The following is a 22,519-nucleotide window of genomic DNA, read 5'->3' on the forward strand; positions in this document are numbered from 1 at the left end:
AGGGTAGGTAGCTCAATATTCCAGGATATAGGATATTCAGGCAAGACAGGGAAGAAGGTAAAAGAGGTGGGGTATCGCACTATTGATCGAGGAATCAATTACAGCAGTAAGGAGGGATGACATCTTGGAAGGCTCCTCATATGAAGCCATATGAGTAGAACTGAAAAACAAAAATAGAGCAATCACATTGCTGGGGGTGTACTATAAGCCCCCAGTCAGAGAGAAATAGAAGAGCAGATATGTAAGCTAATTTCAGAGAAGTGTGAAAATAATAGGTGGTAAAAGTGGAGGATTTCAACTTCCCCAACATTAACTGGGTTAGTCATAGTGTCATTGGTTTAGAGGGAGCGGAATTCTTAAAATGCATCCAGGAGATCTTTTTAAGACAGTATATAGAAGGTCCTAAAAGAGAGGGAATGGTCCTGGACTTAATTTTAGGGAATGAAGCTAGGCAAGTGGTAGAGGTATCAGTGGGGAAGCATTTTGCAGATCGTGATCATAACTCTGTTAGAATAAAGGTTGTTATGGAAAACGACAAGGATGGGCCAGAAATCAGAGTTCTAAATTGGGGGGAAGGCCAATTTTAGTAAGATCAGATATGATTTGGCCAGAGTGGACTGGGGGCAGCTGCATTTAGGTAAATCTGCGTCAGAGCAGTGGGACTCATTCAAGAAGGAAATAGGGAGGCCAAAATATTCCAGTAAAGATAAAGGGTGGGACCAACAAATCCAGGGAACCCTGGATGTTGAGGGATATACAGGATTGGATAAAGAGAAAAAAGGAGGCTTATGGCAGATACCGAGGGCTCAAAACAGCAGAAGCCCAAGAGGAGTATAGAATGTGCATGGGGGAAACTTAAAAAGGAAATTAGGAGAGCAAAAAGGGGGATGAGAAAACATTGGCAGGTAAAATAAAGAAAAATCCAAAGTTATTTTACAAGTACATTAAGAGTAAGAGGATAACTAGGGAAAGAGTAGGGCCCATAGTGGTAATTTGTGTGTGGAGCTAGGTGTAGGTAGGGTTCTAAATGAATACTTTTGTGTTGGTGTTCACAAGTGAGAGGGACGACGTGGGCATGGAAATCAGGCAGAAGGACTGTGATATAATTAAAGAACTTAGAACCTCCTCCCTTTCTATGCTAAGTGGTCTGGCAGGCTTAAAAGTAGATAAATCTCCAAGCCCAGCTGAAATGTATCCCAGGCTGTTGAGTGAGGCAAGGATGGAGATAGCAGGGGTGCTGGCAATAATTTTCAATACCTCTCTGACCACAGGTGAGGTGCCAGAGGCAGGAGAACAGCCAATGTGGTACCATTATTCAAGAAGGGAGGAAGGGATAAACCAGGGAACTACACGCCAGTCAGTCTTAACCTCAATGTGGGGAAACAATTGGAAGCAATTCTGAGGGACAAAGTTAATCTACACTTGGAGAGGCAGGGATTAATCGAGGATGGTCAGCATGGTTTTAAGGGGAGATCATGTCTGACCAATTTGATTGAATTTTTCAAAAAGGTGACTAGGTGTGTAGATGAGGGCAATGCATTTGACATGGTCTGCTTGGACTTCAAGGCTTTCGATAAGCTCCCACATGGAAGACTGATAACGAAGGTAATAGCCCATGGGATGCAAGGCAATTTGGATCCAGAATTGGCTGAGTGGCAGGAAGCAGAGGGTGATGGTCGAGCGGTGTTTTTGAGACTGGATGGCCTGTGTCCAGTGGGGTTCCACAGGGATTGGTTGGGTCCCTTGCTGTTTGTGGTATATATAAACGATTTAGACTTTATTGTAGGAGGGTTGATCAGTAAGTTTGCAGATGATACCAAAAATTGGTGGGGTGGTAAATAGTGAGGAGGATAGCCTTCGATTACAGGAGGATATAGATGGGCTGATCAGTGGCAAATGGAATTTAATCTGAATAAGTGAGAAGTGATGCACTTAGGCAGGACAAACAAGGCACGGAATACACGATGAATGGCAGGCCCCTGGGAAGTATTGAGGATCAGAGGGACCTTGATGTCCATGTCCATCAGTCCCTTAAGGTAGTGGGACAGGTAGATAAGGTGGTTAAGGCATATGGGATACTTGTCTTTATTAGCCGAGGCATAGATTATAAGGTTATGCTGGAACTGTATAAAACGCTGGTCAGGCCACAGCTATTGTATTGCATGCAGTTCTGGAATCCGCATTATGGGAAGGATGTGATTGCACCAGAAAGTGCAGAGTAGATTTATCAGAATGTTCCCCTGGGCTGGAGAGTTTTAGTTATGAGAGATTGGATAGACTGGGGTTATTTTCCCTGGAGCAGAGAAGATTGAAGGGAGACATGATTGAAGTGTATAAAATTATGAGGGGCATAGGTAGGGTTAACAGGAAGGAACTTTTCCCCTGGGTGGAGGGGTCAATAATCAGGGGGCATAGATGTAAGGTAAGGGGCAGGAGGTTTAAAGGGGATGAGAGAAAGAATTTTTCAGAGAGGGTGGTGGGAATTTGGAACTCTTTTCCTGAAAGGCTGCTAGAGGTAGAAACCCTCATAACATTTAAAAAGTATTTGGATGTGCACTTGCGTTGCCATGGCATACAAGGCTATGGGTCTAGTGCTGGAAAACAGGATTACAAGTTAGGTACTTGCTTGATTGGCACAGACTTGCTGGGCCAAAGGGCCTTTTTCTTTGCTGTAGAGCTCTATGACACACAGAAAGATGAGTTCTAGGTCATTAAAAGAATGACAAACTAATCATGTGTTTTAATTTAGAAATTGGAAAGTTTGTCACCACAACACCATTGTTCTCTGAAGATAACTGGAGGTTGAAAGCCTCTAGATTTTCACTCTAAGTTGTTGCAGAGTTCTGTAGAAAAGAGATATACTCTTGCAAGAAATTAGCCCCTCTCTCTCTGCCTGAGTTGATTGGTTGTTAGACAGGATTCCACATTTCTTGCTGGGTGGTGGTTCCCTTTTGTGTTGTTTATCTACCCCACTGGTCCTTGGAATAATAGCATGTACTATCTCAAGTTGGTTTTGATCATGTGACCATATGATCAACACTACTATTATCTACACAGATATATGATTTTAAAAGTTATTGCTATAAAATGGAGGAACAAGGTGGCAGGTCACAGTTGCTTTTGATAAACTGGTTCCTTACCTCTCTTTGTTAGGTTTTGAGTTTGCAAACACGGAGTCTGGGGGCCCACTGTATTTTAGTTTCTATAACTACCCAGAGAATAAAAAGCTGTAAATTCCACAAGTGGTCTCATGTTTTGAATGTCTTTTCAAAGGAGGGTCCTCCACCCACAGAAATGTACATTTTAATGACTTCCCATAGACATAAGTTAGTCCTTGTCTGAGCAGAAAAATCACAAAAAGCCACCTGACCCCCCTGGACTCCATCTTGGGTTGAGGTAAATTGTGCATATGCTCTGCTGTTTTTTTTTTAAGTAAAAACACCCATCATCTCCATAAGTTCACTGGCATATAACACAAGCGTGATGGGGGAACATTATACACAGATGCTACAGCCTGATAACAGGAAGTACTTGTCTGAAGAGAAAAATATTAGTTTTCCAGATGCAGAATGAAATTTTCACGAAATTACAGGAACACAGCTGTCAATTTTAGGCTGAAGGTTTCACTAAGACAGAAGTAGACAAAAAAACCCTTCACAAAACAAATTGAAGTTCAGGTTATATCTATATGCAATTGCAGTATTTGTTTATGAAAATGAGCTAATCTCCAGAGTCAGGCGATATAGCAAATCACTCTTAAGGAAAGAGTTAACTTCTAAACAGTACACAAACATATCTAAAATTTCAGAATATGGTGCTATGAAACATTCCTTTAATCCCATTTGTGGTTGGAAAATAATGCATGGCATGCCTGAAATAATTATATTTGATTCTTGATCTTTGCCAATGTAATAGGTCACAGAAATCATGACACAGGGATTGCTGGGTTGGCGGTGGCGGTGGTGGGGGGGGGAAGAGAACAAAGCAACTCTACTTTCTTGCTACTGATTTAATGCATTAAACAGGCTGTTGAAGATGCACAGCATTAGACTTAAACAATTTGCTTGTAGAGGATATGGCTGGCACCTATCAACATCTACTCTCTCAGTTTACACCTCGAATGTATTAAAGAAGCACTGACACCAGTAATGGAATTTTAAGACAAAGCAGTTTCAGCTACCATAGTCAGTTACTGAAAATAAAACATGGACGAGGGACCCTATCCATGCAAATGCCATCATTAACTACAGCACTGGAAAGTAGTTCTTCCAGATGAGGCTGTTGGGTTTGAATGATCTCAATTTCTTCTATCAAAAAACAGGTTGAGAGCAGCCCATGTAAGCCAACTACAATAATGCATGAATATTTTCCGCAAATTGTAACAGATAAAAATTTATAAGGCAGAATGCTTTCCACCAAACCCGATTATTTGTGTTTCTTCTGCCATTCCCTCATGCTGCAACAACGAACATTAATAAAGCATTAGCAAAATGTGTCACTGGGCAGTTTATACTGCATGAGTGAAATTGGAGATGAAGTGACACGCCGTCTGGCAGTTTTGTTGATGTGACTCAGTAGTCACCTTGACCACAGTTAAAAAACTGCATTGGCAAGACTTTGTCATAACATATGACAAGACAGAAATCAGCTGTAGTTATGTCCTGCCTACCATAGGGCACAGAAGCCAATTGTAGCACTCCAATTGTTGCTGCAAGAGATCAACTAACTTAAAAATATGCTGTCTTGAATCTCAAGTTTGTGCTTCGTATTATGCTCGGCGGAAGAGCACTCAACTCATGTACTTAATAGAATTACCATACCCAGTGCAGAAGTGTGTCTCTTTGCAGTAAGTAGCCAGACTTTGTGAAGCGCATTCCATATGGTCGGAATACAACATTCAATTTCTTGTTTTATTGTTACGTGAAAAAAGGTCAGAAATCTCCCACGGTGTTATGCGTAAGAAAGGACAGTGATGCTTCTTGCTTTCATGGAACCTTCCAACAGCACCTCACTTGCAACTGGCAAGCTGTAGCACAAGAAGGGAGCTGATAAAAGTTTCATGGAAATTGCTGGATATCACCGATAGAGAATCCCAAACAATTTAATGTATTGTTGAGTATTTAAGAACTAACAACAGAAGGTGCACCTGTTGGCAGAATGGTACTGCTACCACTAGTGCATCTTACACATGATAAAGCATTCCAAGGTGCTCCACAGACCACTATAAAACCAAATGCCATGGTGCCACATGAGATATTGGGGCAGATGATCAAAAGTTTGGTGAAATAAGTAGGCTTTGAGAGTCAAGAGGTAAATGGAGAGGCAGAAAGATATAGGGAGAGTATTCCAGGGTTTGAGCCTGGCTGCCAATTGGGGGGGCGGGGGGGGAGGATCAACTAAACGAGTACAGATATTTGGGAGCAGTGTAGCACTGGAAGAGATTAGAGATAGGGAGGGGCAAGGCCCTGGAGGGATTTGAAAGCAAGCGAGAATTTTAAAATCAAGGCTTTGTTTAGTCACCAGTGAGCACAGGGGCAATGAACGAACAGCATTGTGTTAACAAGGGCATGGACAGTAGAGTTTTGGAAGACCTAATGTTTATGTAGAAAGTACATCAGACCAGTCAAGTCTAGAGGTAACAATGGCATGGATAAGGATTTCAGCAGAATAGCAGACAGGGCAGAGTTGGTCGATGTTACAGAGATGGAAATAGGTGGTCTTCGTGACAGCACGGATACATGGTTGAAAACACATTGCAGGATCAAATGCAATTCCATGGTGGCAACACTGTGGTTCAGCCTCAAGACATTTGCCAGGGAGAGGGATGGAATCAGTGGCAGGGACCAAAGACAACGGCTTCAGGTATCCTAATATTTAAATTAGGGTAAATTTCTGCTTATCCCAAACTAGGTGTTCAATAAGCAGTCTGATAATTCAGAGGCGAAGGCAGTAACATTTTCCTAGAATGGAACATGCTCAAGGGGCAAGGCTGAAATTAGACGAGTGGAAAAAAATTAGACTGGGAAGTGGAATATTTTCCACACTTTCAAACCATCAGCAGCATAGGAATGTTGCCCCTTTCAGGCATTCCTTTGTTTTAGGCTGAATTTGACTCCAGGACCTACACCCGAATGAACATACTCTCTAACCCCTCTTTATGTTTCAATGTCACATTCTCAGCAAAGCCAGAGGACACATTTAAGAAACTATTCCAATTCACAATCTTAGCTCATTATTGCATTTTAACTGAAATGATGTGAGTGCATGTTCTTGCTGAACTTGAAGAAAACAAAGTTGAAGGCACCACTTCAAAACGAACATTTAGTAATTTTTCTAAAAAGTACATATTTTCATGTAACATAGCCCTCGTTTACAAGATTTTTTAATAAAAACAAAATCACTTGCCAGACAGATTAAATCATTTAACTATACTCAACAGATTGAGATAGACTCACTACACAGGAGATTCTAAGTTTAGATTTTCATCCCAGAAGTCATCAGAAGTGAACCAAAATTTTGCCGAGAGGTTTCTAAAAATTAAGTACTGCATTAAAACTTAGCGACTCGCAAAAGGGCTTTTTGTTGCCAATATTCTCTTCAAGACAACTCCTGCTGGGGTACAATTCCATGGGAACTTTCAGGTACCCTGTCCAAGTGATGATCCTGCACAAAAGTCTAAGCAGCGAGTATTGGCAGGCAGTTTGTTGGCAGGGATAAAAAAAAAAGTCAAACATGCCTGATACTGTCCTCAGACTTCCCCATGTACACAATCCAGATGGGGAAACAACTCGAAATTTCAGACTGAATTTCAGGTCCCTGGTCAAGAGGCAGTGAAGCTTTGACAAAGCATTGCTCTGAGGCCAACTAACTGAGCAGAGGCTAGGATCAGAACATATTTTCTGTACTTAAGGCTGTTTCTCAGTCTATTTGTTAAAATGTGCCATTAGAGGCTTCCAAAATAAATCAATTATTTATTATGAACTTCATGCTCCTGCTGTTTATGAACACAATAGGGAGTTCTTACACTAGCCCAAGAAATCAATAATAAGTTAAAAAAGTATTTGTTCCAGTGAAAATGCTGGAGTCTCACTCAAATTATATGTATTCAAGTTAGGGACCAGAACTTTGCCCATTTCAGGCATTAAGGTCTCTTGGGTCAGGTGTACAATCAGGTACACAGTTAAACTCAGTATCCTACTCCATGGCTAGGTCCCAATTCCATGGAAAGTACCCTTTAACTAAAAAGACCCTCCCATAGACCTTCCACCCTACTTTCCACACCAGCTATCCTGCAGGCTTGCCAATTAGGTTGTCACCTTTTGGAGTTTTTGACCATTTCTTCCTTTTCCTGTGCCAACTAGGAACAAAGAGAGACTTTTCAAACTCATTACACATAGATCCCTTGCAACAGTCAGGCAGGCAACTTTTATCCCATCAGGCAATGCTCGATTTGAATCTAAACCCAAAGTGAAAGACATTCAAAACTTAAGTCTAATTAAAATGACCCAAATAAAACATCCCAAAACTATGAGGTAAAGACCTCAAAGCAAATCCACACTTAAAAGGTTCCTGAGAAGCAGGTGACCAATCTTCCATTTAAAGTCTTTATCGGCTACGTATATACATACAGACAAAAAAAGAAATGAGACAGCAAAGCCATGATATCAAAGTGGTCAGGCGAATAAGGGATAGAGCAGAAGACAGATTCACATTTTACAGTACTTGGAATGTTACTCTAAAATACACAGGGACAGTTCAGTATTTCATAAAACCATATGGTACATTCCTAATGCCGTTTGATACTGGCGGTGAATGCCACACTGCAGAACTGGTGCGTTTCAGGTAACGTGGCTTGATTTTGCCAAAGATGGTCTTAAGGTCAGGAGGCTGAATGACACCAAAGAATTTGTCCACATCAAGTGGATGGTAATACTGCTTTATGAGTGCTTGCTGCAATTGTTTACCTGGTGATAGAAAATCAAATTCCATTACAATTATGACATTCAAACAACATGATACATAGAAGTTGGAAAGTTTGTCACCACAACACCTCAGATTGAAAATGCAAACTAATTTCAGATTTGATTTCAATTGCATTGCTGATAGGGTGGAGAAGGAGAAGCAATGGGTCATATTTGGCCCCACTGAAAGAAATGTTTCTGGTATGGACCAATCCATCATGTATAGATGGCACCCGGCCTGATGAATGTTTCTGCATTTTCCACTTTTGTTTCAAAACTCCGGTATTTGTCACTCATTCTCAAAGCAAAAAAAAAATCAGTCTGGTCTTACCATTGACAGGGGCCAGAAAGGGGCAATGTAAGGTAGTTTGGAAAAATGTTTTACATTTAGCTGTTAGAGTATGATAAAGTTTATGCCAACATGATAAAAATACTTAGTTCCTTGTACATGCTGGAGGAGATGAAATGAAGCCAGGGTCTTGTTTGGAGCAGTTGGCAAGTTTTAGAAGACAGTAAAGCCTAATGATATTCAAATCTCTATTGCTTAGACATAATGGAAGAAAGATGGGGGAATGACAAGGATTGGAAAGAATAAAGGATTTTTTGGACAAAGGAGGAGCAGGAGTGGTTAAGCAAATGGACCACTGCAGAAGTGTCATGGTGCAAGGATAGCCAAAGGCTAGTCAGCTTTGAAATTGCAGTAAGTTACTTTAGAAAGGGATACAAGTCCATTTAAGTGCAGATGAAAGTGGGGAGTGATTACGATCAAGCTGGAAGGTGTTGGAGGTGCTCAGAAAAAGGGAGAGAGAGAGAGAGAAAAAAAAGATGGAGGTATGACTTAGTGATGTTTCGAAAGAGCAGTTGGTCTAAGTGGAAGGTTTTAATAAAGGCTTGGTGGTGATAGCTCCCTTGCTCAAATTTCAGTCAAGCAAACAAGTCAATATTACTCACAATGAAGCTTTACTTGAAATGATCACTTTCTTGATGAAAATACAGTAAATGTAATCCATTGGAATTGAAAGGGGCAAGTGTGATTTGAAAGATGCCTGGTGAGCTTAATCCCCAGAGACTATGTTAGGCACAAATACAGCAAGATAGAGCAGTTGAGACTGCTGTTTGCAAGGAAGCAATCATGGGTGCCTCAATGAACTTATTAGAATGCCAAAAGGGGCACATAGAACAACTACAGGTTTATTCAAGGATGCACTTAAAACATGGGAGGGGGAAGGAGTAATGAAGGGTTGCGGAAGGAAGCAAAGAGCAATTGTGCCTCTCCTTGTTTAGTAAGCTAATATGAATCCACGCATGTATTTAGAATAACACACCCTCAACTGAAATTAGCTAACTGAGCAGATGGCAGGAATCAAACTTGAAACCTTGTGCATGTGTGTGGATGACTGCATAACCTGATTGAGCCATTAAATAAGCTGTTAAAGGTTTAAAACTGCACAGCAATCACAAGATTTCCTTACAATAATTAATGGCCTCAGAAAAGTGAATCTTCTTCCTTAATAACCATCAATTTCGGAGGTGGGTAATTGAACATCATGGCCTGGAGTTTCCTCATGGTCCTTACCAAGAAATCAGTACAATCTGGGCAAGATAGACTGAAATAATGTAAAGGATTGTGAAATTTAAATCCAGTAATGCCCATAACCACTAATGCATAAGGTTCTGCAATTTTTTAATACTGGTCCTGAAGTTTATTCATTTGAAGAAATCCCTGCCTACAAATTTGGCCTCATCACCAGATCAGCATTGCAAGTTTATGTCAATTCCATGTGGTATGCAGATGGGTGCAGCAGGGTGACTGTGACAAAGAACTGTCGCCTGCCATTGTCTCAGAACTTCAAGTACACAAGCATCAGTGATCACACTGATGGCTTGAAATTGCAGTGACCAGTCAATTGCAGCCTCATTCAGGTTTGTAAATTTTCCATTTCATTGCAGAAATACAGAAAAGATTTTCTTTCTAATTTGATTCAAAGTCAATCACTTACCATCAGCCCAAGGAGGGATTGGTTTACGTGGTGCTCCCTCGTCATCTGTAGAATCATCACTATTCAAGTCCATTCCGTAGTTGTCCAGATTTACTTTAGGCAACTTGACTTTGGAATAGCCATTGGGAGTCATGGCGTAAGACTCCGAAGCGGGAGAATTCTGGAAATAAAGCTAATCTGTTAAACCCCATAAACTGCTACATGATCAACAAATTCCTAGCAAGAATCTAACTAAGATTCTTTGGAGCAAGCAAACTCTTCTGCTCAGTCATGAATGTTGTCCCCTCTTCCAGTTCTTATCTTAAGTGGAATCAATGGCATTTTGAACCAGCACCAAAAGGCATGCCAGAGTTCAACTGTCTCAGCAACAGGGTATATCCAGGGTCTGCACCTTCCTGTCCAAAAGTAGTACAAGTTGATGATAAAACTGACAGAAATACCAGAAGGTTGAGAGTTCAAGTCCCTTTCAAGACTTCAGCAGACAAAGGAGCTGCTCCATTGGGATGAATTCTACTTAAACTGACCTGGAACCAATGTTCTGATGAGTCATAGAACTTTAAATTAGTAAGTGGGAGGGATGGTTCAGGGGGGAGTAAATTTAGGAGTCTGAAAAGTTAAAGCTGCAGAGCAGAGCACGATTTGGGTAAAATTAAGCAGATCCTGTCCCTTCCTGACAGAACAGTTTAATGACAATAGGGAATTAGGAAAGAATGTGCAGGAAGTGTGTCCAAATGCAGCTCCTGGGAGCTCAGGTTTCAGAGCTGGAACAGCTGCTGGGGACACTGTGGAGCATCCGAGAGTCTGAGAGCATCGTGGATAGCATGTTTAGAGAGGTGGTCACACCGCAGGTGAAGGGACTTGAGGAAGAAAGGGAATGGGTGACCACCAGGCAGCCAAAAGAAACAGGCAGGTAGTTCAGGAGTTCCCTGGGGTCCCACTCGGTATTCCATTTTAGAGGCTGATTAGGGCACTGGTTCCTCCAGGGAGTGCAGACAAAGCTTCTGGGACCACAAGCAGCCTGTCTGTACAGGAGGGGAGGAAGAGCAATAGTAATAGGGGATCCTTTAGTCAGGGGAACGCTACTGTGGCCATCAACATGACTGCAGGATGGTGTGTTGTCTCCCTGGTGCCAGGGTCCGGGATGTCACTGAACGGCTGCAGGGCATCCTGAAGGGGGAGGGTGATAAGTCAGAGGTTATGATACATGTTGGTACCAATAACATTAGGTAGAAAGAAAATTCTTGCATCAAGAATTCAGGGAGTTAGGCAGTAGACTAAAAAGCAAGACCTCCCGGGTTGTAATCTCTGGATTACTCCCAGTGCCACACACTAGCAAACTCAGAAATAGGAGAATAGCACAGATGAATACGTGGCTTAAGAGTTGGTGCAGGAGGGAAGGTTTTAGATTCCTGAATCACAGGAACCGTTTCTGGGGAAGGTGGGACCTGTACAAGTGGGACGGTCCACATCTGGACCAGAGTGGGACTAACATCCTTGCTGGCGGGTTTGCTAGTGCTGTTGGGAGGAGTTTAAACTAATTCAGCAGGCAGAGGGGGACACAGAATGTTAGCAAAATAGGGACACAATACAGTAAAACAATCAAGTCAGAGGGAATACAGCTGCATTAAGTTTCAAGGGAGTAAGGCAAGGCTGGATGGCCTCTACTTTAATGCCAGGAGGTAAAACGGATGAGTTAAGGGTGAGGATTGACACGTGGAATTGTGATATAGTAGCCATCACAGACGTGGTTGAGGGAGGGGCAGGATTTCCAGCTCAACATTCTGGGATATAGAATCTTCAGGCGAGACAGGGGAGGGGGTAAAAGAGGCGGCGGCATTGCAAACAAAAAATAAAAAATACCTGGAAAAACTCAGCAGGTCTGGCAGCATTGGCGGAGAAGAGTACAGTTGACGTTTCAAGTCCTCATGACCCTTCAACAGAACTAAGTAAAAACAGGAGAGGGGTGAAATATAAGCTGGTTGGTGGGGGTGGGGGGGGGGGAGTTGTTGGACAAGCAGTGATAGGAGGAGGAGATAACCAAAAGATGTCACAGACAAAAGAACAAAAGTGTTGAAGGTGGTGATATTATCTAAAAGAATGTGCTAATTAAGAATGGATAGCAGGACACGCAAGGTACAGATAGCTCTAGTGCGGGTGGGGTGAAATAAGACTAAAAGGGCATAAAAGGTATAGGTTTAAAAATAATGGAAGTAGTTGGGATAAGAAAAATCTATATAAATTATTGGAAAAAACCAGGAGAGGGGAGAAACGGAAGGGGGTGGGGATGGAGGAGGGCTATTTTTTCACCTATTTCCATTATTTTTAAATCTATACCTTTTATGCCCTTTTAGTCTTATTTCACGCACCCCCACTAGAGCTGTACCTTGCTTGTCCTCTTCATTAGCACATTCTTTTAGATAATATCACCATCTTCAACACCTTTGTTCTTTTGTCTGTGACATCTTTTGGTTATCTCCTATCACTGCTTGCTTGTGCCAACAACCACCTCCCCCCACCCCCCTTAAACCAGCTTATATTTCACCCCTCTCCTATTTTTACTCACTTCTGTTGAAATGTCATGAGGACTCGAAACGTCAACTGTACTCTTCTCCGCCAATGCTGCCAGACCTGAGTTTTTCCAGGTATTTTTTATTTTGGATTTCCAGCATCCGCAGTTTTTTGTTTTTATATAGGAGACATTGCATTATTAATGAGTCAGTTACTGCAGTAAGGAAAGATGATATCTTGGAGGGGGCATCGAATGAAGCTTTGTGGGTAGAGCTTAGGAATAAAAAAAAAGGGGCAGCCACATTGTAAGGTATTTATTATAGTCCCCCAGATAGTCAGTGGGGAATTGAGGAGCAAATATGTGCACAATTTGCGGAGGTGTGTAAAATCAATAACAATGGGTTATTATATTCGGTGATTTCAATTTTCCCAACATTAATTGGGATAGACAGTGTTAAAGGCTTGGATGGAGTGGATTTCTTGAAATGTATACAGGAGAGCTTTTTAGTCAATATGTAGATGGTCCAACTAGGGACGATGCAGTGCTGGACCTAATTCTGGGGAATGAAGCCGGACAGGTGGCTGAGGTGGTGGTGGGGGAGCATTTTATAGTGATAGTGACCACAACATGGACAAAGAAATAGACAAGTTGCAAAAAAATGTTTTGGATTGGGGGAAGAGTGGATTTTAGTAAAATAAGGCAGGATCTGGCCAAGGTAGACTGGGAACAGCTACTTGTAGGGAAATCTACAGAGGAGCAGCGGCGGGGGCAGGGAAGGGGGCGTTCAAAGGAAATGGGGAGGATATAGGCTCAACGTGCTCCCTCTAGGGTGATAGGAAGGAGTAACAAGCCCAGAGAACCATAGGTGACCAGATATTCAGGATACGACGAGAAGGAAACAAGGCCTTTAGCAGGTACAAGGAGAGCAAATCAGCAGAGGCATTAGTGGAGTACAGAAAGTGCAGGGTGGAGCTTAAGAAAGCAATTGGGAGAGCAAAGAGGGGAAATGAGAAAGCTCTGGCTGGTAAAATTAGGGAAAATCCCAAGATATTCTATGTATATCAATGGGAAGAGGATAACCAGGGAAAGAGTAGGGCCCATTAGGGACCAAGGGGGCAATCTATGGGTGGAGCCAGAGGACATCAGTAGAGTGTTGAACGAATACTTCACATCCGTCTTCACCCAAAAGAATGAGGATGAAGGTATCAAACTCAGGGAGAGAGACTGCGAGGTTCTTGAGCAAATTGATATAGAGAGTGGCAAGGTGTTGGCAGGCTTAAAAGTGGACAAATTTCCAGGTCCAGATGATTTGTGTCCCAGACTGCTGAGGGAGGCAAGGGAGGAGATCGCCGGGGCTCTGACCCAAATTTTTAATTCCTCTCTGTCCACAGGGGAGGTGCCAGAGTTCTGGAAAACAGCTAATGTGCTTCCGCTATTTAAGAAGGGTTGTAGAAATAAGCCAGGGAACTATAGGCCAGTGAGTCTCATGTCAGTGGTAACTACTGGAGAAAATTCTGAAGGAAAGAATCTATCTCCACTTGGAGAGGCAAGGTTTGATCAGGGATAGTCAACATGGCTTTGTCAGAGGGAGGTCATGCCTAATAAATTTGATTGAATTTTTTGAAGAGGTGATCAGGTGTGTAGGTGAGGATAATGCAGTTGATGTTTATATGGATTTCAGCAAAAGCTTTGACAAGGTCTCACATGGCAGACTTATAAAGAAGGCAAATGCACATGGGATACAGGGTATTTTGATAAAGTGAGTTCAAAATTAGCTTAGTTGTAGGAGACAGAGGGTGATGACAGAAGGATGCTTTAGTGACTGGAAGTCAGTGTCCTGTTATTTGTCACTTATATAAATGACATAGATGACTATGTGGGAGGTAGAATTAGTAAGTTTGCGGATGACACAAAGATTGGCCGGGTGGTAAACAGTGAGGTTGAGTGTCTTGGGCTACAAGAAGATATAGAAGAGATGGTCAAATGGGCAGGTAAGTGGCAGATGGGATTTAACCCTGAAAAATGTGAGGTGATATACTTTGGAAGGAGTAATTTGACAAGGAAGTATTCAATGAATGGCATGACACTAGGAAGTTCTGAGGAACAAAGGGACCTTGACCTGTGTGTCCATAGGTTTCTGAAGGCGGAGGGGCAGGTTAGTGGGGTGGTGAAAAAGGCATATGGGACACTTGCCTTTATCAATCGAGGCACAGATTACAAAAGTAGGGAGGTCATGTTGGAGCTGTATGGAACCTTGGTGAGGCCACAGCTGGAGTACTGTGTGCAGTTCTGGTTGCCACATTATGGGAAGGATGTGAATGCACTGGAGGGACTGCAGAGGAGATTCATCAAGATGTTGCCTGGGATGAAACATTTAAGTTATTAAGAAAGATTGGATAGGCTTGGGTTGTTTTCGTTGGAGCAGAGAAGACTGAGGGGCGACCTGATCGAGGTGTATGAGGTTATGAGGGGTATGGACAGGGTGGATAGGGAGCAGCTGTTCCCCTTAGTTGAAGGGTCGGTCACAAGGGGGAATAAGTGGGGGGGGGTGCGGGGGGGATGTGAGGAAAAACTTTTTTTTAAAACCCAGAGGGTGGTGATGGTCTGGAATGCACTGCCTGGGAGGGTACTGGAGGCAGGTTGCCTCGCATCCTTTAAAAAGTACCTGGATGAGCAATTGGCATGTCACAACATTCAAGGCTATGGGCCAAGTGCTGGTAAATGGGATTAGGTAAGTAGGTCAGGTGTTTCTCACATGTCGGTGCATACTCGATGGGCCGAAGGGCCTCTTCTGCACTGTGATTCTATGAATTTGTACGAGTGATTGTTAGAACAAGTGTTGGACCAAGCCATTGGCCTGGAGGCATGAATGGTGACTTGGAGACAGCACTATCGAGCCTGTGGAAAGTAGGACTAAAATCAAGAGGGGGAAAAAGAGATTTAGCCAATGCTGTTGGCACAATATTTAAACGCAGGGTACCTCACTATTGAATAGTTTGGATTTGGCCTCCCAGAAGGAATACCAACCAAGACTTTGAACTAACAGGGGACCAGATTATATGTCCACCCAAAAAGGGTGGTAGAACTGGAAACTCACAGCAGGACAATCAATAAACTTATTTGGGAGGATAGGAATGTCTCTGATAAGGCAGCCTGGACTGACATGTGTGTTACGTATATAGTTTCTGGTTGGGAGAGCAGGCCTGGGAAAACAATATCACTGTTTGCCAACTCAGAAGGTTGTAATATACTGTACAGACAGATTGCTAAAGGGGATTTATAGGGGACATTGAGATAGTAGGTGGAGAAGTTTGGGTATGACATACACCCACTACCAGAGTTTCACATTTGACTATGTTACAAGAGGAGATTTACAAGACCCAGGAAAGCATATTATCAAATACGACAAATCAAAAATCAGGTTTTGCAAAAACTTGAGCGATATCCTGGAAACACCTTGGTGGGATGGTGTGGCTAGTTTTGTAACACGTTCTTGCATAAATGTAATATTGCATGTTCTGGTAGTGGTACAGCTAATAGTTGTAAGATTTAGTTAATCTTTCAGGCTAAGTGTAATAATGTTCAGATAAAATTATACACAAGGATGGATGCTGTAAGCTAATCACTTTTCAATTATGCAACTGTTTCTTTTTTTATATTATTTAATGTAGACTGGTTGTGGTGTAACCCTGTGTGGAGTCTGTCTCATATGATGGTTACATGGAACATCAAGATAAGAAGGACTTAGACTGAAGATATGTAAAGAACTGTACTGAATTGCACCACAGGCTCAAAACACAAAGCATTATGGTTAATTTAGTCAAGCAAAAGCTTGATGGAATCAGCTATATCAGTCATTTTGCTGAACCTGTAGGAGGGCGCATCCCAGGGAAGAAAAGCAGACTGAGCTTCAGTAAGGGGCAGTAAATGTGCTGCCTTCTCCCAGCTCTGGACATTGATAACAGCAGAGTCAGGCGGGTTCTATCCCTTCAAGCATGGCCTTGAGGCACGGAGGACATTAGAACAAGGGAAAAGATAGATACTGTTGTAATTGAATACCAACTAAATGGCCTAAAAGCAGACTTTACCTAATATAGCACAGGGCCATAGCAAGGAAAAAGTATGAAAAGAAAGAGTCCACAGAACCATCTCAACTGCAGTGTTAGAGCAATTTGGTCAATTGCTCATTAGGCACGCACGGAGGATCGTCATTGAATTGACCACCGAGATGGACTCTGGCTCACAGTGAAGCTAAGCAACTAGTATTATCAAGTATGTACTATTGCTTAGTGGTTTATTAAAGGTGCATCACCTTTGTTGAAATCTCCCCCAAGTTGTTGTGTTGTTGTTGATATCCAAGACAAGACAGGGACAGGGCACATTAGGGAAAATTAGCAAAACGAAAACTAAAATTAAAGGTGTTTTATCTAAACACAAAGCATTAATAACAAGATGGATAAATTAATGGTGCAAGATAAATGAGTTTCATCAAGTAGCTTTTGAGACATGATTGCAGGTTGACCAAGTTGAGAGCTAAACATTTCAGGGTATGTGATTTTTAGAAAAGATAGGCAAAACTGAAAAGGTGGTGAGGTAGCCCTGACAACAAAAGGATGCAACAAAGGATTTTAGCCTGGAAGAATCAAGATATAAGATCAGTATGGGTGAAGCTAAGAAATAACAAAACAGCAGAAAACAATTATGGGAGTAGTTTCTAGGCTCCTAACAGCAATCATAGTAAAGAGTTGTTTGAAGGTTCTCAAGAGCAGTAACATTGAGGAAGACAAATTACAGTTACAAAATGTCAAATTTGTACTTTAAAAAAGTTCCCTGGACGAACTGGTTGGTCTCAACATTTCCTCCAGACAATGGGCAGATTACACTGCCTGAAACATTGAGGCCCATCAGTTCTTCCAAGAAACTCAGAGATAACAACTGCTCTTTTCAGAGCAAAATTTGACATGATGTAACCATATATTTGTCTTTCTCAATGTTAATCATAGTGTTAGACAGAATTTAAAATCAGGAAATTAGTGATCACCACTCGACACTTCCTGTAAATGCTTCAGCCTTGAATTTGTTGAAGAGTATATTCAAGGCTGAGATCAATATATTTTTGGACACTAAAGGAACACTAACGAACATATAAATTCAGATATAGCAGTACAACCTAGAACTGGAGTGCGACTTTGAATGGAGTGCAGGAGTTTGGTGAGCAGAAGAAGTTAGGTGAGGAGGGGAAGGAGGTGCTCCTTTGGCTTTTCTAATTTTTTCATCCTGTTGGAATTGGTTTTGCCTACTACAGGGAAGAAGCTAGCTGTTTGGTAAGTACCTGGTGAGTAGTTAAGGTCTATTCAATTCTTAAGGTCTAAAACAGTGCAGGAATTGTGGCAAGATTGATAAAATACATAAAAGAAAAATAAATAACTGAATAAAACAATTAAAAAACATAAGGATGGCAGGGCAGATGATACATCATGGCTGCAGTATGTGGAATACTGCTGTGATCCAGGGCAAACACATCTGCAGCAAGTGTCTGCGGCTTGAGGGACTTCAATTTAGTCACTGAGCTGGAGGCCAAGCTGGAAGCACCGTGGCACATCAAGGAGGGGGAAAGTTAGCTGGACGCTTGGAGGTGGTCACACCCCATAGGATTGGGTCTTCTGATTTGGTCAGTGGCCAAAACAGGATAGCGAAACTGCAGCTGAGGCACGGGATCCAGAGGGCAGGAGTGCAGGAATGTCAGCCTCTACAATTGTCCAACAGGTTTGAGGTTCTTTCAGCTTGCTTGGAAGAGAGTGGAGCTGCAGGGTGGATGAGCTGACTGACCATGGTACAGAAAGCCATTCAAGTAGGCGGGGCGGAGAGTAAAAAGGAATGTAGTGGACAGTATAGTAAGGGGGGCTGACACTGTTCTCTGCAGCAAAGAGCCAGAGTCCAGATGCTATGTTGCCTGCCCAGTGCCAGGGTTTGACATTAGCTCAGGGGTGGAGAGGAACTTACGGTGGGAGGGGAAGGATTCAGTTGTCATGGTCCAATGACATAGGCAGGACAAGGAAGTATATCCTGTATAGTCAATCTGGTGCCTTGCTCATACTAAGAACCAGAATCTCAAATCTCTGGATTATTACCTGAGCCACATGCAAATTGGCATAGGGCAAATAAGATTTGAGAAATGAATGCATGGCTCAAAGACCGGTGTGGAATAAGTGGGTTCCAGTTTGTGGGGCACTGGGGAAAGTGAGGGCCGTGCCGTTGAGACTGTCTACACCTGAAACATGCTGGGGCTGGTCTTCTAGCGAGCCACAGAAGTAGGGAAGTAGAGGGGGTTTTAAGCTAAATAGTGGGGGCAAGGGATCAAATTTAGGAAGATGTGGTAAACCAAAGAGTAGAAACAAGGCAAGAGAGAAAGGGACTAATATGGTAAATAATAAACAGACTGTGACAGGAAGGGACAGAGCACAAATCTAAGAATAAAATCAGCAGATAAGGCTAGACCTTACAAAAATATAAAAAGACAAAGCTAAAAGGCTCTGAATGCACATAGCTTTCAAAATAAAACAGATAAAGTAAGCGCAAATAGAAATAAATACGTATGATCTGATAGCCATAGCCATTAGACACATGAATATTGATGGATATGAGACATTTAAGAAGGACAGGAAGTTAGGGAAAGGTGGAGGGATGGCTCTATTAATTGATGATAGTATTAGCACAATAGAGAAGGATGACCTAAGTTCAGGAAACTAGGATGTAAAAATAGTTTGGGTAGAAATCAGAAATGATAAAGGCAGTCACTTGTGGAAATGGTGTACAGGCCCTCTAACTGTAACTAAACAGTATGACACAGTATAATGGAAGAAATAATAGAGCTTGTCAGAAAGATAAGACAATAATCATGGGGGTTTTAATCTACACAGACTGGAAAAATCAGGCAGGCAAAAGTAGCCTAGATGAGGAGTTCATGAAATGTTTTTGGGATAATTTCTTAGAATAGCACGTTCTGGAGCCAACCAGAGAGCAAGGTATACTAGACCTGGTAGTGTGCAACAAGATAGGATTAGTCGATACCTAGGGGTGCCTTCACCATGAGGTTATCAGTGATCATAATATGATTGAAGTTTACATTCAGTTTGAGGGAAAGAGTGGGTCTAAAACTAATATTTAAAACTTAAATAAGGGCAATTATGAGGGCATGAAAGCAGAGCTGGTGAAAGTGAACAGAATGGACAGAATATAAAGATCAGAAAGGTTAATAAGAAGGATAAAATTGGAGTACAAGAGAAAGCTAGCTAGAAATATAAAGACGGAAAGTAAGAGTTTCTATTGATATGTCAATAAGTTAACGAAGTGAGTGTTGGTCTAGAGAAGGTGAGCCTGGAGGATTGATAATAGAAAATAAGGAGATGGCAGATGAATTGAACAGGCATTTTGCACCAATCTTCACTATAGAGGATACAAGTAACATCCCAGGAAATAGCTGTAAAATCAGGAAATGAATGGGAAGGATGAACTCAGGAAAATTACAACCACCAGGGAGGTGGTACTTAGCAAATTGCTGGAGCTGCAGGTTTACAAATCCCTGGGTTCTGATGGACTTCAGCCTAGGATCTTAAAAGGAAGTGGCTAGTGAGATAGTTGATGCGTTGGTTTTAATTTTCCAAAATTCCCTAGATTCCAGGAAGGCTTCATTAGATTGGAAAACAGTGAATGCAATTCCTTTATTCAAAAAGGGAGGGAGACCAAAAACAGGAAACTACAGGCCAGTTAGCTTAACATCTTTCATAGGAAAAATGTTATTGCAGGGCACTTAGAAAAATTCAAGGTAATCAGGCAGAGTCAAAAATAAAAACAAAAAAACTGCGGATGCCGGAAATTCAAAACAAAAACAGAATTACCTGGAAAAACTCAGCAGGTCTGGCAGCATCTGCGGAGAAGAAAAGAGTTGACGTTTTGAGTCCTCATGACCCTTCGACAGAACTTGAGTTCGAGTCCAAGAAAGAGTTGAAATATAAGCTGGTTTAAGGTGTGTGTGTGTGTGTGTGTGTGTGTGTGTGTGTGTGTGTGTGTGTGTGTGAGTGTGTGGGGGAAAGAGAGAGAGTGGAGGGGGGTGGTGTGGTTGTAGGGATAAACAAGCAGTGATAGAAGCAGATCATCAAAAGATGTCACAAACAACAAAAGAACACACATAGGTGTTAAATTGGTGATACTATCTAAACGAATGTGCTAATTAAGAATGGATGGTAGGGCACGCAAGGTATAGCTCTAGTGGGGGTGGGGAGAGCATAAAAGATTTAAAAATATTTAAAAATAATGGAAATAGGTGGGAAAAGAAAAATCTAAATAATTTTTTGGAAAAAAACATAAGGAAGGGGGAAACAGAAAGGGGGTGGGGATGGGGGAGGGAGCTCAAGACCTAAAGTTGTTGAATTCAATATTCAGGCCGGAAGATGAGGTGTTGTTCCTCCACTTTGCGTTGGGCTTCACTGGAACAATGCAGCAAGCCAAGGACAGACATGTGGGCAAGAGAGCAGGGTGGAGTGTTAAAATGGCAAGCGACAGGGAGGTTTGGGTCATCCTTGCGGACAGACTGCAGGTGTTCTGCAAAGCGGTCGCCCAGTTTACGTTTGGTCTCTCCAATGTAGAGGAGACCACATTGGGAGCAACGAATGCAGTAGACTAAGTTGGAGGAAATGCAAGTGAAATGCTGCTTCACTTGAAAGGAGTGTTTGGGCCCTTGGACGGTGAGGAGAGTGGAAGTGATGGGGCAGGCATTGCATCTTTTGCGTGGGCATGGGGTGGTGCCATAGGAGGGGGTTGAGGAGTAGGGGGTGATGGAGGAGTGGACCAGGGTGTCCCGGAGGGAGCGATCCCTACGGAATGCCGATAGGGGGGGTGAAGGGAAGATGTGTTTGGTGGTGGCATCATGCTGGAGTTGGCGGAAATGGCGGAGGATGATCCTTTGAATGCGGAGGCTGGTGGGGTGATAAGTGAGGACCCTATCATGTTTCTGGGAGGGAGGAGAAGGCATGAGGGCGGATGCGCGGGAGATGGGCCAGACACAGTTGAGGGTCCTGTCAACGACCGTGGGTGGAAAACCTCGGTTAAGGAAGAAGAAGGACATGTCAGAGGAACTGTTTTTGAAGGTAGCCTCATCGGAACAGATGCGACGGAGGCGAAGGAACTGAGAGAATGGGATGGAGTCCTTATAGGAAGCGGGGTGTGAGGAGCTGTAGTCAAGGTAGCTGTGGGAGTCGGTGGGTTTGTAATGGATATTGGTGGACAGTCTATCACCAGAGATTGAGACAGAGAGGTCAAGGAAGGGAAGGGAAGTGTCAGAGATGGACCACGTGAAAATGATGGAGGGGTGGAGATTGGAAGCAAAATTAATAAATTTTTCCAGGTCCCGACGAGAGCACGAAGCAGCACCAAAGTAATCATCGATGTACCGGAGAAAGAGTTGTGGAAGGGGGCCGGAGTAGGACTGGAACAAGGAATGTTCCACATACCCCATAAAGAGACAGGCATAGCTGGGGCCCATGCGGGTACCCATAGCCACACCTTCTATTTGGAGGAAGTGAGAGAGAGTTGAAGGAGAAATTGTTCAGTGTGAGAACAAGTTCAGCCAGACGGAGGAGAGTAGTGGTGGATGGGGATTGTTCGGGCCTCTGTTCGAGGAAGAAGCTAAGGGCCCTCAGACCATCCTGGTGGGGGATGGAGGTGTAGAGGGATTGGACGTCCATGGTGAAGAGGAAGCGGCTGGAGCCATGGAACTGGAAATTGTTGATGTGACGTAAGGTGTCAGAGGAATCACGGATGTAGGTGGGAAGGGACTGGACAAGGGGAGAGAGAAGGGAGTCAAGATAACGAGAAATGAGTTCTGTGGGGCAGGAGCAAGCTGAGACGATCGGTCTACCGGGGCAGTTCTGTTTGTGGATTTTGGGTAGGAGATAGAAGCGGGCTGTCCAAGGTTGGGTGACTATCAGGTTGGAAGTTGTGGGAGGAAGATCCCCAGAGGAGATGAGGTCAGTGACAGTCCTGGAAACAAT

At 42.7% G+C, this 22,519-nt stretch overlaps 1 protein-coding gene across 3 annotated transcripts in view; it reads right to left on the bottom strand.

Moving 5' to 3' along the window:
- Positions 1–6,309: 6,309 nt before the first annotated feature.
- The window catches only part of LOC121283588 (inner centromere protein A-like), a 57,980-nt gene continuing 41,770 nt past the window's right edge, over positions 6,310–22,519 (bottom strand). For all 3 annotated transcript variants that reach the window (XM_041198343.1, XM_041198344.1, XM_041198342.1), the window contains exons 17-18: positions 9,962–10,121; positions 6,310–7,964 (exon numbers count right to left, since the gene is read on the bottom strand). In XM_041198343.1, the coding sequence (XP_041054277.1) occupies positions 7,756–7,964; positions 9,962–10,121 (369 nt within the window). In that variant the 3' untranslated portion in view covers positions 6,310–7,755. The remainder of the gene's footprint in view (positions 7,965–9,961; positions 10,122–22,519) is intronic.

The sequence above is a fragment of the Carcharodon carcharias genome, chromosome 10, assembly GCF_017639515.1.
Source record: "Carcharodon carcharias isolate sCarCar2 chromosome 10, sCarCar2.pri, whole genome shotgun sequence".
NCBI lineage: Eukaryota > Metazoa > Chordata > Chondrichthyes > Lamniformes > Lamnidae > Carcharodon > Carcharodon carcharias.